This window comes from Anabrus simplex, chromosome 8 (assembly GCF_040414725.1).
Source record: "Anabrus simplex isolate iqAnaSimp1 chromosome 8, ASM4041472v1, whole genome shotgun sequence".
Taxonomy (NCBI): domain Eukaryota; kingdom Metazoa; phylum Arthropoda; class Insecta; order Orthoptera; family Tettigoniidae; genus Anabrus; species Anabrus simplex.
In genome coordinates this window covers 28,297,737-28,316,741 of record NC_090272.1, presented here as the reverse complement: position 1 = coordinate 28,316,741, position 19,005 = coordinate 28,297,737, and the positions used below count along the sequence as shown (strand labels likewise).

Below are 19,005 nucleotides of genomic sequence, written 5' to 3'. Positions count from 1 at the left end.
CTGAACCATTCAGTTTGACCCAATTTGGTTCTAACACAGCTTTTGCAATTTTGATACAATATTATTACCATCTGCATTGTTTCATTCCCAATCTGTGCCTCTGTCAATGTTTTCCATACCAAATTCCTTGGGACACTGTCATATACCTTTTCAATATCTAGAAACGTTACTACCATGTCCTTTCCATTTTCCCAATACCTTTCCATCATTTGATGCAATGTAAATATTGGATCAAAGGTGGACCTGCCTCTTCTCAATCCGTACTAGTGTTCTGCAAATTTTCCCTCTACTCTGTCTCTTATTCGTTTATCCAAGATTCTTTCAAAGATCTTAGCTGTATGAGGTATCAGTGTCACTACTCTGTAATTTTCATATTGCTTCCTGACTCCTTTCTTAAAAATTGGTATAATGACTCCTTTCGTCCACTCTTTCGAAACATTCTTTTCTCTCCGTATCACTCTGAAGAGTCTATACAACCAGTGCAGACCAGTACAATACTTGCTCTAATTATTGCAATGACGGGATGTTAACACCAACATCTATAGGTATGCCGTAACCATCCTTTCGTGCGATACAGTTTCTTGAAAAATGCTTTATTGAGGACTTAGCGCTGATGGGACTGAAATTTCTGGACGGTTGATCCGGGAAATTGTTTCTTCGAGGAATGGATAATGCAGGATTTTTACAACACGATTTAATTAGGATGCTCGCAGGACCTCGTGATAGGAATGAATAATCCAGGCAAAAGTAATTTCTGGGAATGGATAATCGAGGTTCCACTGTAAAGTGTTTAATTTCAATGTACAGGAACTTACCAAATTAGCAGACTATGATTGTTACAGTGCAACACCAAGCATCGCACTGGGCCAAGTGCCTAAATGAGGAGGTACATTATGCTAACAACAGGAATTTCCTATGTAGTTAATCGTTCTACAAATGTGTGCATCTTCCTTATAAACATTACTTTCATTTGGCTCATTCTTTACTGAACAATGGAACCACATAAAGGTACGAGACACAAAAATTCTCAAGTGCTGCACCAACCTGTTGCACGAAGCACTGCAGCTAGACTCTGCTGGTCCTGTCCGAGCAACCTCATTTCTAATGGGGCTTGCTGCCACATCAGCTTTTCCTGCAACTTCAGCCACTGTTCTTGACGAACATGGTATTCGTGGAGTTCAGTCAAAATACTCTGAAGGGACCTACAAGCACACACAGTGACAAGATTAATCAAATGGTCCTTAAATGAAGAGGGTATCAAAAAAATTTGTCATTCATGTCATAAAATGTCTTCCATAAGTCCACGCCGTGTGAGATGGGCAACAGCACAAAGAAGGGGACTGCTTGTAGGGGTAAGGTACATTGGGAACATTGTTTGCCACAGGAGAGTACTGTAACGGTGAAGATCCTACAAAAATAATGAAAAATGGCAACTAACGGGGTTCTGGTGAGTAATGACAGACCTAGCAAGCGATGGCTTACCATGAACGGCAGTGGGGCACAACACCGGCTCAACTTATGATGGTTAAATGTCTGCATGAACGTGATGTATATAAATAGACCCTGGTGGTAGGTTAACGACTTTACAAAAGGAAAGTTTTTATTACGTCCTCCTGTTCAGTTCAATACATGTATCCATCTTTAGATTGAGTGAATTTTAATCAAACATGTTTCTGTTCGTATTGAGCCATCGTCAGTGAAAAAAATATTAAAAGCTTCATGAAATGACGTTGAAAGAGTATCATTAAAACCAATGAGAAAGAATAAATAAAAACCAAGTGAGACATGATGAATCTACAACAGTACGAGTTTGTGGCCAACATGTTTGATTAAAAATCACTCCATCTAAAGATGGGTACATGTATTAAACAGGACGACGTAATAAAAACTTTTCTTTTATAAAGTGAAAACCGTCAAAACTGATACTAATATCTTGTAATTAGGTTTACGAGACCTAGGAAGTCTCATTTCACACCCTTGTGGCGCTTGTCTTCCTTTCGCCAATACTTTTTTGAAGCATCAGACCCCTTCCACTTTTTCCCTCTGATTAGTAGTAATAAAGAACGGTTGCCCAGTTGTACTACAAGCAAGCATATAACCTAAAAGTGATGGAAGTCATAGGCTTGCTGATTGGGAGTATGGGCACAAAACCATGAAAATTCATTGAGTTTTGCAAGACATTCCACCTACCAAAATCTTTGATAGTGGCATTGCCATTTCTGCTTCAAATCATCAATAAGTATTTTTTAAATTATATTAAATTATTTTCTTAAAAATTCCATAGTCTTTATTTATTTCTCAATTACACATACATCTTTGTCTTTTAAGCAACCTCAAAATAGAGGATGTGTTACTATGTAATGGAAATATACAGGTCCACATTTGAGCCAATATTTACATTACCTTAAATGATGGAAAAGTATTGGAAATATGGAAAGGGCATGGTAAAGACTTTTCTGAGGAAAGGCATATGACAGTGTCCCAAGGCATTTGGTATGAACAACACTGACAGAGGTACAGACTGGGAATGAAATAATTCAGATGGTAACAGCATTATATCAAACTGTGAAAGCTGTGTTAGAACCAAACTGGGTCAAATAGAATGGTTCACAGTAGAGACAGACTTAAGACAGGGAAGTGTACTGACCCCCTTTCTCTTCAGTATCATCAAGGATAGAATTCTACACAGTGTCAAAATTGTCTGGCTCCATGGCTAAATGGTTAGCGTGCTGGCCTTTGGTCACAGGATCCCAGGTTTGATTCCTGGCAGTGTCTGGAATTTTAACCATTATTGGTTAATTTCGCTGACATGGGGGCTGGGTGTATGTGTTGTCTTCATCCTCATCATGACACGCAGGTCGCCTATGGGTGTCAAATCAAAAGACCTGTAACTGGCGAGCTAAACGTCCTCTGACACTCCCGGCACTAAAAGCCATCCGCCATTTCATTTCAGTGTCAAAATTCTAGATAGTGTCAAAGAGAAGATGATGGAAGAGTAAGTAAAATCTAACAATAATGTTATTGTTTTTACGTTCCACTAACTACATTTAGCAGTTTTTTGGAGATGCCAAGGTGCCAAAAGGTTGTCCTGAAGGAGTTCTTTTATGTGCAAGTAAATCTACTGAAGCAAGGCTGATGTATTTGAGCACCTTCATATACACGCGGACCGAGACAGGATCGAACCTGCCAAGTTGGGGGTCAGAAGGCCAGCTCCTCAACTATCTGAGTCACTCAGCCTGCCAAGTAAAATCTATGCTATTTGCTGAAAACATTGTAAATTAGCAAGCTAATGAAAAGGAAATACAGACAAATTGATTTATGGAATGAGGAGACAAGAATTTTTGGAATGAAGATTAGTGTGGTGAAAAGCAAGATTTTGATCATGACAAGCAGTAACAGAACAGCCAGGGCAGTGATAAGAACAAGAAATGAACCTCTTGAAGTAGTGAGAAATTTTAAATATTTGGGCAGCATGTTGTTACAGGATGAAAATTTGGATGCCAAAATTGATGAATACAGTAATACCAGTAAATGAGATATATTGTATGGAACAAGGACGAGTCACTGAGGTGGAAGGTTTTAAGCTCATCCTATTTTAGACCTATATTAACCTATGCCTCAGTTAGCCCGCCTGGTGGCCCTTATTGTTAAGGCGTTGAAGTCTAAACGATCTGACACCGAGGTTAACCGGTTCGAGTCCCGATGGTCGAAAGAAATTTCACCATCAGAATGTTGGCCAACAGGTTAGGAGAGGTGGTGGTACACAATTTCTAATCACTAGATTGTGTGCCAAAAGCCTGGATTAAATTTCAAACCTCCCTGCAGTGCTCATATCGAGTGATGGCATATGGCGCTGTTGAAGGTGATTCATCCGTCGGATGGAGACATTAAGCCTTGAGCAGACCCCTTGGTGCTATTCGACAGGAGTAGGCTATGTGCTGGCACTGAGTTTCACCCTCTCCCTTCCTACTATCACATATCACGTCATTCAATTTCATCTCATTAAACTCCTCTAATGAGGTTGACGTCAGGAAGGGCATCGGGTCATAAAAACCTGTCACGACAGATTCATCTCAACTCATACCTGACCCCGAGAGAAACGGGACAAGGGTTGGACAAACAAACAAACAAACAAACAAACAAACAAACAAACAAACAAACAAACAAACAAACAAACAAACAGTGACCTATGCTTCAGCAGCCTGGACCCCGACTACTCAAAATCAAACTAAGATCCAAGCAGCTGAAATGAGGTATTCGAGGAGCAAACAGAGAAAGACAAAACGAGATGGAATACAAAATGAGGAAATAAGGAGAAGAGTGGGAATTTGTAACTTCAAGAAGAGACTGACATAGCAAAGCTGAAATGGTTTGAACACGTGGTGAGATTGCCATGAGAAAGAATTCCAGAAAGAACACTTATGGATACAGCGACTGCAAGGAAGTCTAGGGTATGGCCTAGAATAAGCTAGAGGAGCTCTGTAATGGACTGTATTGAAACTAGAGGAGTCGATACCAATATAGTGCTAGAAGAGGGGTGGTGGAGAGATCAAGATCAAGCAAGGAAATGGATGAGAAAGAAGAACAATATTGTGTGCATTCCAGAACCCCCAAGTTTATTAGAGTTAGCATTTGGCGTGGATTTTCCCTTTCCAATACAAACCGTATGTAGAGGCATGTATACACTATTGCATGCTTGTGTGGTGGTTGATACTGTGGTATGTTGTATGTGGATGAACAGAACCACTTGGTCCCTGAACCGAAGGAATTAACCACCTGCAGCTACCAGAAATTGATGTACCAGACCTCATGCTCTGCTCCAGGAAATGAAGAATGGGAAAGCACCTGCTGATGAAATGCTAAAGCTTATAGGTAGAGCCCTAGAGAAGGCAATGTTACCTCTCTTGAACAAGTGCCTACAGGAAAGCAAAATACCACAAGTAAAACAGGGGACAGTCCCAACATAGAGAACTACTCTCCGATCTCTACAAACTCTTCACCAGAATTTTAACCAACCAACATTATTCCTATCAGCCTGTTAAGCAAGCCAGATTTCAAAAAAAGCATGGTACTATTGATCCTCGAAGACATGATCCAACGCATAGCCACATTCTAGTGAAAACTGCAGGATATTTCATATTACAGGATGGAAGCTGATAGGACCAACAGAGTAACAAAATGGCAACCCCAGAACACAGCAAAATGTTGCAAGACCGCAATTATGGTGGGCTGACAACATCCTAACAACTGGAGGGAAGATCTGACTGCAGATAGCAATAGACAAAGCTCATGGAGAAAATTGGAAGGGGCCTACATTCAGGAGAGGAAGGCTACAGGTTGGAAGAAGACGTTAAAATCCTCTGCCTGTTAAGAATCAATCCTGGGGCCCACATAACCAAAGGCCAGTATACTCACATTCAGCCAACGAGACGGACAAATCCAAATCTGCAGTAGTTCAAATCTTTCCAGTGTTTTCTTACTGTTACAATACAACGACAATATGCTCTGAAGCTCAGTTCATCTACTTCTGCACACCCTAATCTAAAATGCAGTCAGCACACTTGCTAAGAAGGAGTATCGTACAAATATTCACACAAGATCACTTATAAGGACCACTCTCATTGCATAACAGGCAACGCTAAACAAATTTTTAGAAAAAATGTGAGAAGTAATACAGTGGGCTCTCCATTATCTGCTTGTGGATTAAACGCAGAGGTCTAGAATGTTTATTTTAATCAAAAAAGTTCCAAGCACTAAAACTTACTGCATTTCACCATGCACAAGTCAAAAGCCAAAATTATGATCAGATACTTCATGCAACAAGCCTTTTAAAAGCTTTACTTACTGAAGTTGTTAATATCAGTGAATGAACATATGCAATAATAGGCCTGTTAGTGTCCTTGTCATTATGTTTGGGCCGATGTAAACTTACAAGAACAGGAGTCAAGAGATACACTGTGCACTCGTTTGTCACCATAATGAAACAACAGGTGGGAAAGGCAACATGTGTCACGCCACATACTCATCTCTCACTTAATTCATTTATACCAAGGGCCAAAATGCCTGGTGAACTCCTTGTTTGATCCAATGGTACATCAAGGTTCTTGAAATATGCATATTCGTCAGTCACTTCTTTACTGGGTTAATCAGTGAACATAACAATGATTCACTGAAAATTTAATGCAGTAAATCTCTTTGTTCATATCTATTTCACATCATTAGCATATCATCCTCAGTAACAGCAGATAATTGAGAGTTTACTGTAAAAGCAAATATTAAAATACAAAAATACTAACTCATTCAATTCAAGCAGGCCATGTTCCAGCTTGCGATGACATACCACTGCATGTTTAATTCTTGCAGCGACTTCCAGCCCTGGCTGCAGCTTTAGAGCATTATCCAGGCACGACACCGATCTGCAGGATATATATTCAATTTAGAGGGGTGACTGGCTCCATATGAGAACAGTACAGCCACATGGGAACATACAATACCTGTTGTAGTCCCCAAGAGCAGCATACACGGTGCCGAGGGCCAAGTGATTACTGGCTTCCATAGGAGCGTGGTCCACCGCTGCGTGCAGGACCACGGCGGCTTCAGACGATGCTCGTGCCTGGTGTAGGACACCCCCTAAAGTGAGCAGCGCCAGGTCACGGTACTCCCTAAACATACAAGAAGTATGGCATTACATGGAAAAAGAACAAAAGAGATGACAAACACAAATGTCTGCATCGATAATTGAATACCTCCCTTTGATATACACTCATTCATACATACTAGCATTCAATGTTCAAGCCTCTGTTTGTAACCCATTCTGTGGCCTCGTTTAGTTCCATTACCAGGTCTAAACACGATCATCTTCATCTCCCTCTACTTCTCTTACCCTCCAAGACCAAGAACAAGCTTGATCAATCAAGTTCATTCTTAACTTACCCTTTATCTCCTCATTCCAAGTACCCTCCTGTCATTGTTCTCATCTGTTTGTACCAGTGATCATTCTCACTACTTTGATGTCTTAATTTTAACTTCTGAATAACATATGCTGAGTCCACCCAGCTTTCACTCCTGTACAGCAAAGGTGGTCTTAAAACAGACTACTGTAAAGATAGTTTCATCTGGAAGCAGATTTCTTCCTTAGAGAAGAGTGTTGATCACAACTGCGAACACACTGCATTAGCCCGGCTGCACCTTGAATCAAACTCCTTTGCAATACTACCATCCTGGAAGAACACACATCCTAAATACTCGAAATGGTCTATATATTCCAGTTTCATATTCTCAACCTCATTCATAAATACAAGACACAGAAGCCTTAGTAGAAGTGTGAAATACAGAGCCAAGTTGAGTAACATACCTGCCAACTTTACAAAACCAAAAATCAGGAGATTTTGATTTTTAAATCAGGAAAAATCAGGAGAAATCAGGAGATACAATTGGTCAAAATTGCTTATTCTACATGTCTTGCGCAACACAGTACTACGATATATTTATAACACTTATTGTCTCAAAGCCCGACTGTTGCTATACGAGGCTACAAGGCTAAAAATTACACATCTCTATTCCCTCACAGGAAGTGCGTGAGTGGGATGATCGGTCTCTGATAAGCCTACCGAAAATAGTATGAACTCATGCTCCAGATGTGTGAATCAGTCATGCACTTAGATGCCATTACTTAGCAAATGCATAGATTAATATATTGCATCAAGCACCCGCGCAATTATGCGAAGCGCAATGCTATTTGGATCAAATAACTAGCTGATGTACCCGTGCTTCACTACGGAATTCTCAGGAAGACTGTCCTTATAGTTTTCCCAACTGAAGTCAACATCTCATTACGACGCCAGTATGAATGTCGTGATTAAAAGCTATGATTTCATACGAAATATTCGATAAAATGAAAACAGTACATTTTCTCAATTTTTGCGAAAGGTACTACAGTGTCAATCTAACAGTTCAAAGTTTCAGAGCTAGAATGACCAGGCTGCAGACAGCCGCAAACACTCTTGTGTAATTATTCTGTTTAAGTGTGCACACTGCTCATTCAAATCACTACCTCCGAGTAGGGATCGAATAGCTGGAATACTATGATGATCCAGTGTGTAACGTACCAATAGTATCAGAAAATTTATGAACCAGAAGAATGGCATGCAAAAGAAGAGAGATCTAACTCCCCACTCCCCAGCTTCTTCCCGCCAGTATTCAGGCAGGCTGTTATACTTGAAACCCAGCAGTAATCCCGTCTATCGTAGATAAATGGCAGCAGAATACACAAAGCACATCACAACAAACAATGGTCAACGTAATGCTATTGTTGATCAATTTTATGAGCTTTCTATATTGGAGGCCTTCACATTTAGTTTTCTTCTGAATCTGTGATATTAGAGCATCTAATGTAAAGTGAGTCGTCCTTTCTTTCATGACTCCCTCTTGTGGTATTATTCAAGCGATCGTTCCTTCATGACTTTCTTCATTATTATAATCTTCAAAATTTAATCACCATCACCACCAATATTATTGTAGTCAGAACAGTAAAACTGAATAAGCAAATTATCACAAAAATAATTTATTCTATTATTACCACCTATTCAATACAAGCCACGTGTTTCGTGGATGAAATCTACATAATACTATATACACTTCTCAGGGACATGTTTCGCCCCTTGTTAACGGCATCATCAGCCTGTAGGTAACCTTAAGGTCAAATGTCTGAAACATTATCTATTCATATATGGATTACAATGAAAAGTATGTTACACATTAATCCATGTATGAATAGATAATGTTTCAGACATATGAACTTAAGGTTACCTAAAGGTTGATGATGCCCTTAACAAGGGGCAAAAAATGTACCTGAGAAGTGTAAGTTATACGAATCAATCATGAGAAGTGTCTCTTGCAAAACTGAATAAGACAAATAATCGGAAATTGCATTCTCTGTAACTTTTGTTATGTAGTATTTTTCAATATGACCACTAAGATAGGTAATTTTAAAAAAAATTTGGCACCTTCCCCTAAACTACCATTTCGAACAGAGTGAATAAAATTATTTATAGCATAGACTGTAGTTCCTTATTCCCTGACTTTACATACAATTCTGTTCACCCATTTTCTCGTACATTGGCGCTGATATGGACTTAGCAAAATAATAATAATAATAATAATAATAATAATAATAAAATAAAAAATCTAAATTCATGAATATCTTTGTTATTACAGCCGGTACGGTAAAAATGTATAAGACATAAATGATAGGAAATTTAATAATATATAACTTTAGTTATGTAGTATTTATCATTAGGGCCAATAATAACATAAATATTTGAGAATTAAATTTTAGGCCTTCCCCTAAACTACCATTTCACTCAGCGCGAATAACATTATTTATGGCCTAGATTGTAGCAACTTATTCCCCGACGTTATATACCGATTTTCATTAAATTCTCTTCAGCCGTTTTCTCGTGATGAGCCTGCGCACGTACAGACAGACAGACAGACAGACAGAAATTACGGAAAATTAAAACTTATTTCTCCTCGTTAATATGGCCACGACCGGTACGGAAATATCATTCTTTTTAAATTCTGAGCAATGTACAGACAAAACATTTTATTTATATTGAGATAAATTAAAATTAGTCAGAATTGTCTCCAAATGGCTTCTAAAATCTCTAGAAGTCACCCGTCGTTATCATTGAAATTATGTCACTATATTACTAAGAAAGCGACTAGTCTCTAGAATCGACCAAAGAGGATGGAATCGACTAGACTGACGTGAACGAACACGAACATAGCACGCGAGAACGAGAGATTGACAATCGATATGCGCGTCGCGATATACAGGTTTCAATAAACATCGCACATTCGTGCACATTTCTCGCATTAATAAACTTCCGGCACTGACGTAAAAAAGCTGAAATGGAGGGATTTGAAAACAAATGTTTGAAGTTCACCAAAAAATCGGGAGAAAAGATAGAATATTCGGGAGGCGGGAAAAACTGTCGAAAATCGGGAGTCTCCCGCCTGAATCGGGAAAGTTGGCAGGTATGGAGTAAACACAGCATATTCAACAAGCTTTTGACCAGCTAGACTAGTTTCAGAGAGGCCACATCGTCTAAGAGAGGAACTTTGGACGTTCTGGCGCATTCTTCGCTACTTGAATCGTTCTGACTACATTATGCACCTGTGATGGACGCAGTGGGAACATAGAAGTGTCGAGAAGGCTCATCATGCGACAGGCTGTAGGACTCCATAGGTTCTGCTACACACCAGCACAGACGTCAGGACAACTGGGGATATGTCTGTCCACCAGTACCATATCCAGGCAGAATCTGAAGTAGCTGCATTCCTTACACTGCCTACCATTATCATCGTGGAGCATGTTTGAACAGGCAGCATGGCAGCTTGAGAACTGGCAATGAGACGTGAACAGCGATGAAACAATGTTTTGTCTGGATACAGATGACTGCCAAATTCAGGTCATTCAGGACATATCCTGACCTGCTTTCATTGCAGAGAACCACACCACCCCAACGAGAGGTGCCGTGGCATGGGTTGCCATTAAGTACAATTACTGCTCCCCGCTGATGGTGACTGGAGGAACCATGATGGCACGGTGATAGAAGCAGGAAATTGTGCGACCGTGTGGGTTTCCCTTCCTGGCGATGCTCAACAACCCCATTTTCGAGCAAGATAATGCCCAGCTCGCACAGCATGGGTATCTCTCGCCTGCTTAAATTAATTTATTTATTTATTTATTTATCCATTCTGAGTATTGTCCCAATGAGCTATTAGCCTGAGGGAGGGACTGCCATTTACAATTTTGGCTTTACAGTTCATGGTTAAAAAAAATTAATATTCTTAATATAATATACGTTAATCACAACTATGTTGGCAGTACGCTGGTGAAAATTAAGGCGACACTCCGGACGCAAAAATCAATATTTTGGTCATTTTGGTGAAATTTTTTAATGCCTGAAATTGAAAGGATTGAGGTTTTTTCTTGTCACAAATTTATTCTGCTGAATTCAAACAATTTATCATTGTAATATTGCTTTGTTTGCCAACCATAATTTTACATTTAAATCCCATTTTCTCCCATAATATTCTGCCAAATGTAACAAAATTTGTATCATATATATGTATCACAACTATATAAAGAAACCTGCGTATGGAACTTTTTATTGCAAATAGTAGGGATTATTAAGTCCAAAATTTTAGAAGGCAAAAATTACACAAACTTTAGTATGATATACCTATCTCCTTATATATAAATTATGTAAAAAAAATCAATATGTACTGTTTTTAAAAGAAGTATTATCTACCTAATTACAAATTTACATTAACATGTTAATTAAATTTCATGAAAAAATTGGAATTAAAAATTTCAAAAGAAAAAATTTTTGGAGAAACTATTAATTTTATATGAAAGAAATGTCTGTGATATCTAGACTTTTATGTAGGTGACATTCTCACAAAGTTTTGAGAAAACCTTGCATTAGGTAAAAATATCTTTTTACCGGTATCTTTGGAGTGTCGCCTTAACAATTATATTTACCTGTGCCAATAATAATTAATACATTTCTATATATATTTGTAAAAAATAACTAAAAAAACAGTTTTCTTAAATACTGAAAATAGTTTAATACTCCTTAATTCAGTAGCAATTTGTTATACGATGCTGCGGCAGGATCCATACCTTGAATACGATACACTGCCAGTGTGTATCCAATCTATTGACCTAGTCTGGTAGTTATGAACGTATTTCCTGTACCTAACTTCTGTGTTTAAGGAAATTATACCATTTTTAAATTTGTACACGATTAATGTTTCAGAGTATGTATTGCATCCTGAGAGGTAAGATGTTCCTGTCCCTGTATATATCAATCGAACGTTTCATAAAGTTGTATTTATAAATTAACGTCATGGCCTTTTTTTTTTTTTTTTAAGTATTTCAAGATCATTTATTTCTTCTCTATTGCACGAACCCCAAATTACATTCACATAAAGCAGACGTGAGTGAATAATAAGTGAGAAATAAATGCTTCCAAGCTGCTGTGTAGTTAATCCTATGTCCAGTAATCTTTTCAACACTCCTATAACAGCAGTGATCTTGGCTTCTATGTGGGATATATATTCTTTCCTGCATAAAGTTGTGTTCAGAATCAGACCTAAGTATTTAAATTGAACTGACTTCTTTCCACAATTTGAGTGTTAATTTTTACTTTGTTTTCAGTAACGGGAAACTACCTCACTCCTCACTTCCCTAGTATGCCTCTTCAGTGATGCCTAGGCTGTTGAGGATCAAACCAGCCTCCGGGCTGAATACCTAACATACAACAGTGACCCATTGTAGCAGAGTATCCAAATCTCTTTTACACCAGCCAACTTTCAAAAAGAGAAATCCAGAAGATCCTAAAGCAGAAAATTTTTAACACATGCAAAGTCTTGAGACATAGTGAAAAAGGATGGCAAGGGGGAAGATTACAAAATATACTAATCCAAGTCAAGTACATGTTAAGATCACCCCTGAAATTCAATACTTACACAAAGTTTCATCTTGATGATGAAAATGAAAACCTAAAACCTGTTTTCCAGTCAATGACCAGGTCAGGGATGGGATGAATGAAGCCCCCAACTTGCGGCGAGGATAGGAATTGTGCCGGATACCGAGGCCTGATTAATGACTGACAGATGAAATGATACTGGAGTGTGTTGCTGGAATGAAAGATGACAGGGAAAATCGGAGTAACTGGAGGATAACCTGTCCCACCTCTGCTTTGTCCAGCACAAATCTCACATGGAGTGACCAGGATTTGAACCACGGTATCCAGCGGTGAGAGGCCGGCACACTGCCGCCTGAGCCACGGAGGCTGTTCATATTGACGATGCTCATCTGTTTTCACTTAACACTGGGAATAATTCACACAGTACACTTGTTTTTTTCTGCACTTTAAACTTGCAGGTCACAATATGAATGTCACCATCAAAATTAAACTAAACATGTACACTTCTTCGCAAAATTCTGTCAAGTTCACAGTATGCAGGCTATATCTATATATATATAAAGTAGCTTGTCCTGACCGACTGACTGATTCATCATCGCCGAGCCAAAACTACTGGACATAAAGAAATGAAATTTTGGGGATATATTCATATTATAATGTAGGTGCTCGCTAAGAGAGGATTTTTGGATGTTCCGTCGCTAAGGGGGTGAAAAGGGGGGTGAAATTTTAAAATGAGTGTGTCTATATCTCAAAACTTTAAAAGTTTACAGATGTGAAAATTGGTATTTAGAATCTTTTTTCAAAAATAAGGAAACACGTATTTTTTTGTTTACAGACAATCCCAATAGGAGGGGTGAAAAAGGGTGAAAATGGGGTTGAATGCCTTTAATCAGGATACCGCTACTTATATCTCAGAAACTGAAGATATAACAGACCTCAAAATTGGTACTTTCGATCGCTGTCAAAAATAAAGAAACTTTTTTTTTTTTGAAAATCCAATTAATGCGAGGGTGAAAGGGGGGTGAATTTTTAAAATGAGTGCATCTATATCTCAAAAGTTTTAAAGTTTAGAGATGTAAAAATTGGTATTTAGAATCTTCATTAAAAATAAAGGAACACGTATTTTTTTGTTTTCGTAAAATCCCAATAGGAGGGGTGAAAAGGGGTGAAAAATGGATTGAATGCCTTTAAAGAGAATACTTATATCTCAGAAACTGAAGATATTACAGACCTCAAAATTGGTACTTTTGATCGCTTTCAAAAATAAAGTAACACATATTTTTTTGTTTTTGGAAAATCCAATTAATGCGAGGGTGAAAAGGGGGGGTGAATTTTTAAAATGAGTGCATCTATATCTCAAAAGTTTTAAAGTTTAGAAATGTAAAAATTGGTATTTAGAATCTTCATTAAAAATAAAGGAGCACGTAGTTTTTTGTTTTTGGAAAATCCCAATAGGAGGGGTAAAAAGGGGTGAAAAATGGGTTGAATGCCTTTAAAGAGAATACTTATATCTTAGAAACTGAATATATTACAGACCTGAAAATTGGTATTTGGGATCTACTTTAAAAATAAAGAAACAGGTATTTTTTCGTTTTGGGAAAATCCAAATAATGGGGGGTGAAAAGGGGGATGAAATTTTTAAAATGAGTATCTGTATCTCAAAACTTCTAAAGTTTATAGATGAAAAATTTGGTATTTAGAATCTCCTTTAAAAATAAATAAACACGCATTTTTTGTTTTCGGAAAATCCTAATAGGAAGGGTGGAAAAGGGTGAAAAAGAGGTTGAATGCCTTTAATGAGGCTACTTATATTTCAGAACCAGAAGATATTACAGACCTGAAAATTGGTATTTGGGATCTACTTTAAAAATAAAGAAACATGTATTTTTTCGTTTTTGGAAAATCCAAATAATGGGGGGTGAATTTTTATAATGAGTGTGTCTACATCTTTTTTTTTTTTTTTTTTTTTTTTTTTGCTAGGGGCTTTACGTCGCACCGACACAGATAGGTCTTATGGCGACGATTGTCTACATCTTAAAACTTTAAACGTTTACAGATGTAAAAATTGGTGTTTAGAATCTCCCTTAAAAATAAAGGAACACGTATTTCTTTGTTTTCTCTAAATCCCAATAGGAGGGGTGTGAAAGGGTGAATAATGGGTTGAATGCCTTTAATGAGGATACATATATCTCAGAAACTGAAGATATTACAGAAATGAAAATTTGTAAATGGGATCTCCTTTAAAAATAAAGAAACACGTATATTTTTGCTTTTGGAAAATTCAATTAATGGCGGTTAAACAGGAGTGGAAAATTGGGGTGAATTTTTTGAAAGACTATATCTACAGAATATCTGAGAAGCGTAAAATGTTAGACGTAAAATGTGGGTATTTGGAATCTCCTGTAAGTGTAAAGAAACATAGGTGATTTGTCTTTGGAAACTCCACTTAAGGGGAACTAAAAAGGGGTGAAATTTTAAAATGAGAATTTCTACAGTATATCTCAAAAAACTTTAACATGTTACAGAAGTGAAAAATGGTAATTTTTTAATTCTATTAAAAATAAAGAAACGTGTATTTTTAGTTTTCGGAAATACCACTTGGGTAGTGGGGGGGGGGGTAAAAGTGACTGAAAATGGTGTTGAATTCTTTTAATTAGGCTATTGATATCTCAAAAATGTAGATGTTACACACGTGAAATTTGATTTTTGGAATCTGCTTTAAAAGTAAACAAACACGTATTCTCGGAAAATCCAATGAAGGGGGTTTGGGGGGTTAAAGGATTGAAAAAATTAATTGACTTAATTGTATGAGAATACATACATCTAATAAAAACTAAAGTTGTTACAGACGTGAAAATTGGTATTTTGATCTCTCTTAAAAACAAGGAAAAGCGCGTTTTGGGGGGGGGGAAACAATCTTCGGGGGGGGGGGAAACAATCTTGGGGGGGGGGCGGGAGTGAAAAGGAGCTGAATTCCTTTCATGAGGACACATAAATCAAAAACTAAAGAGGTTAGAGTGGTGATAACTGGTATTTAGAAGATCCTTTACTATTAAAGGAACAAGTATTTTTTGCCTTAATATCACTTTGTGAGGGGGGGGGGGCGGGGTGAGTGTGAAAGGAAGTTAAAAAAAGTGAATTACTTTTAAGGGGATACTTATATCTCAAAACTGAAGGTAATAAACGTGAACATTGGTATTTGGAATCTCCTTTAAACATAAAGAAACACACCTTTTAATTTTTTGGGGGGTGGGGGTAAATAAACTTAACGGCGGTGGGGTGTAAAAGGCGGCGAGACCAATTGATTTTACTGTTCGTAATGTACTTATAAGGAGCCTCCGTTGTTCAGGCGGCAGCGCGCCGGCCTCTCACAGCTGGGTTCCATGTTTCAAATCCCGGTCACTCCATGTGACATTCGTGCTGGACAAAATGGAGGCGGGACAGTTTTTTCTCCGGATACTCCGGCTTTCCCTGTCATCATTCATTCCAGCAACACTGTCCAATATTTCATTTCATTTGTCACTCATCGATCATTGCCCCAGAGGGGAGCTTCGGCAGCCGGCACAATTCATATTGTCGCCGCTAGATGGGGCTTTATTCATTCCATCCCTGATCCTGTCGAATGATAGGAAACAGGCTGTAGACTTTCGATGTACTTATTCTGATCATAAACCGATCATTTTTAATCTTTCCTGGGTTCTTTTTCAAGAGCCATCATTTCCTTTGGAGAACGTTCTTAGATTACAGTAGATTCTCCTGGCATATAAATAAAAATTTAAACACATTTGAAATAAACGATAGGAATGATATTGACCGTCAAATTGTTCACCTCTATAATAAGGTCAATAATACATGGAGGTATGTCATTCGTATCGCCAGAAATCACGCACACTTGCCTACGCGCGACAATGGTGCTGGTCACATTGTCAACAATGACAATGGCAGCAGATGTAATTTACTGCCAAGTAGCGGTCTTGCATCTTGCTGTGGGGTCCAGAACATATAATAATAATAATAATAATAATAATAATAACGTTCTGGACCGTCATCACATGTGCAGACCACGCTGGAAACGGGTCCTGGACGGCTAATGACTAAGAATGCAGTCCGGCTGCGGGTTCAGTAGGCTACCACCAAGGCACCCAAGACGACACCACGACAGATCCCCTGAAGGATTTGATCCATATTAAAAATGCTTATAGGAAAAAATGGCAAAGATTTAGGGACCCAACTAACTGGGTGGAATACCTGGACCTAGCCCGGGAAGTACAAAATCGATTGCTGGAAAGAAAGATTGAAAAATGGGAGGAAACTTGCCGTAATCTATTAGAAAACGTGTCAGATCGCGAATTTTGGCGGATTCTAGCAGAAAACGAGTCAGATCGCGAATTTCAGAGGATTATATATCTAAAACAATAAGCATTCAATTATAAATTTCAGTATAATACCGTAGCGAAGCACGGGTATCTTGCTAGTCTATATATATAAAAGAACATGTCCTGACTGACTAACTCATTCATCTTCGCCGAGCCAAAACTACTGGACATAAAGAAATGAAATTTTGAGGATACATTTATATTACAATGTAGGTGCTTGCTAAGAGAGGATTTTTGGATATTCCGTTGCTAAGGGGGTGAAAAGGGGGGTGAATTTTAAAATGAATGTATCTATATCTCAAAACTTTAAAACTTTACAGATGTAAAAATTGGTATTTAAAGTCTCCTTTAAAGTAAAGAAATGCATACTTTTTTTTTTCTTTCAGAAAATCCCACTAGGAGGGGTTAAAAAAAGGGTGTAAAAGGGGTTGAATGCCTTTAATGAGGGTACCTATATCTCAGAAACTGAAGATATTTGGAACCTCCTTTAAAAATAAACAAACACATATTTGTTTTTGGAAAATCCAATTAATGGGGGTTAAACAGGAGTGACAAATGGGGTGAATTTTTAGAAAGACTATATCAACAGTATATTTCAGAAATGTAAAAAGTTACAGACTTAAATATTGGTATTTGGAATCTCCTGTAAAAGTAAGAAACATAGGCGATTTGTTTTCGGAAACTCCACTTAAGGGGAACTAAAAAGGGGGTTCATTTTAAAATGAACCATGTCTACAGAATATCTAAAAAATTTAACATGTTACAGAAGTGAAAAATAGTTTTTTATCTCTATTAAAATAAAGAAACATGTATTTTTTGTTTTCAGAAAAAACACTTATTATTAGGATACTGATATCTCAAAAACTAAAGATGTTACAGACGTGAAATATGGTATTTGGAATCTCCTTTAAAAATAAATACGTATTTATTGTTTTTGGAAATCCACTTGGGGGGGGGGGAATTGAAAATGTAGTAGAATTATTTATATGAAGATACGATTATCTAAAAAACTAAAGATTGCAGACGTGAAAACTGGTGTTTGGAATCTGCTTTAAAAGTAAAGAAACACGTATTCATTAGAATTCGGAAAATCCAATGAAGGGGGAGCGTGAAAGAATTGAAAAATTAATTGTATGAGGATACTTACATCTAATAAAAACTAAAGTTGTTACAGATGTGAAAAATGGTATTTGGATCTCCTTTAAAAACAAAGAAAAACGTATTTAGGGAGAAAAATCATCTTGAGGGTGGTGTGAAAAGGAGCTGAATATGAAGACACATATCTTAAGAACTAAATATGTTACAGTCATGATAATTGGTATTTAGAAGATCCTTTACTAATAAAGAGCCAACGGCCATAGCCGTGTTGAAACACCAGATCCCGTGAGATCTCCGAAGTTAAGCAACATTGGGCCTGGTCAAGATTTGGATGGGTTGCCACGCGCTGTTTATGGGCAGTAAGAAAATGGAAGAGCGGAAAGGAACTGGCCACCCTACCGTACGTAAACTCTGGGTCAGGCACACCTCTGCGCAGAATACACCCTTACCTTTTTACTAATAAGGAAACAAGTATTTTTTCCAGAAAATTCACTTGGGGGAGGGGGGAGTGTGAAAGAAAGTGAATTTTTTATGGAGATACTTATATCTCAAAACTGAAGGTAACCGACACGTTCCTTTTTAAGAGCCATCTTTTCCTTTGGAGAACTTGAAGTTAGATTACAGTAGATTCTCCTGGCATACAATTAAAAATTTAAACACATTTTAAATACATGATAGGAATGATATTGACTGTGCAATTGTTCACCTCTATAATAAGGTCAATAATGCACAGAAGTATATCATTCGTATCGCCAGAAATTCTGCGCACATGTCTACGTGCGACAATGGTGCTGGTCACATTGTCAGCAATAACAATGGCAGCGATGTAATTTACTGCCAAGTAGCGGACTTGCATCATCCTGCAGGGTCCAGAACATAAATAATAATAATAATAATAATAATAATAATAATAATAATAATAATAATAATAATAAAATAATAATAATATCCTAAATTCAACTAATACCACCCAACCTAATAATAATAATAATAATAATAATAATAATAATAATAATAATAATAATAATAAT

General features: G+C 37.5%; 1 protein-coding gene across 1 annotated transcript in view; it reads right to left on the bottom strand.

Moving 5' to 3' along the window:
• The window catches only part of LOC136879251 (tetratricopeptide repeat protein 17), a 293,085-nt gene that overhangs the window by 245,365 nt on the left and 28,715 nt on the right, over nucleotides 1-19,005 (bottom strand). The window contains exons 5-7 of the mRNA XM_067153063.2: nucleotides 6,495-6,662; nucleotides 6,297-6,416; nucleotides 1,045-1,202 (exon numbers count right to left, since the gene is read on the bottom strand). Coding sequence (XP_067009164.1) covers nucleotides 1,045-1,202; nucleotides 6,297-6,416; nucleotides 6,495-6,662 — 446 coding nt within the window. The remainder of the gene's footprint in view (nucleotides 1-1,044; nucleotides 1,203-6,296; nucleotides 6,417-6,494; nucleotides 6,663-19,005) is intronic.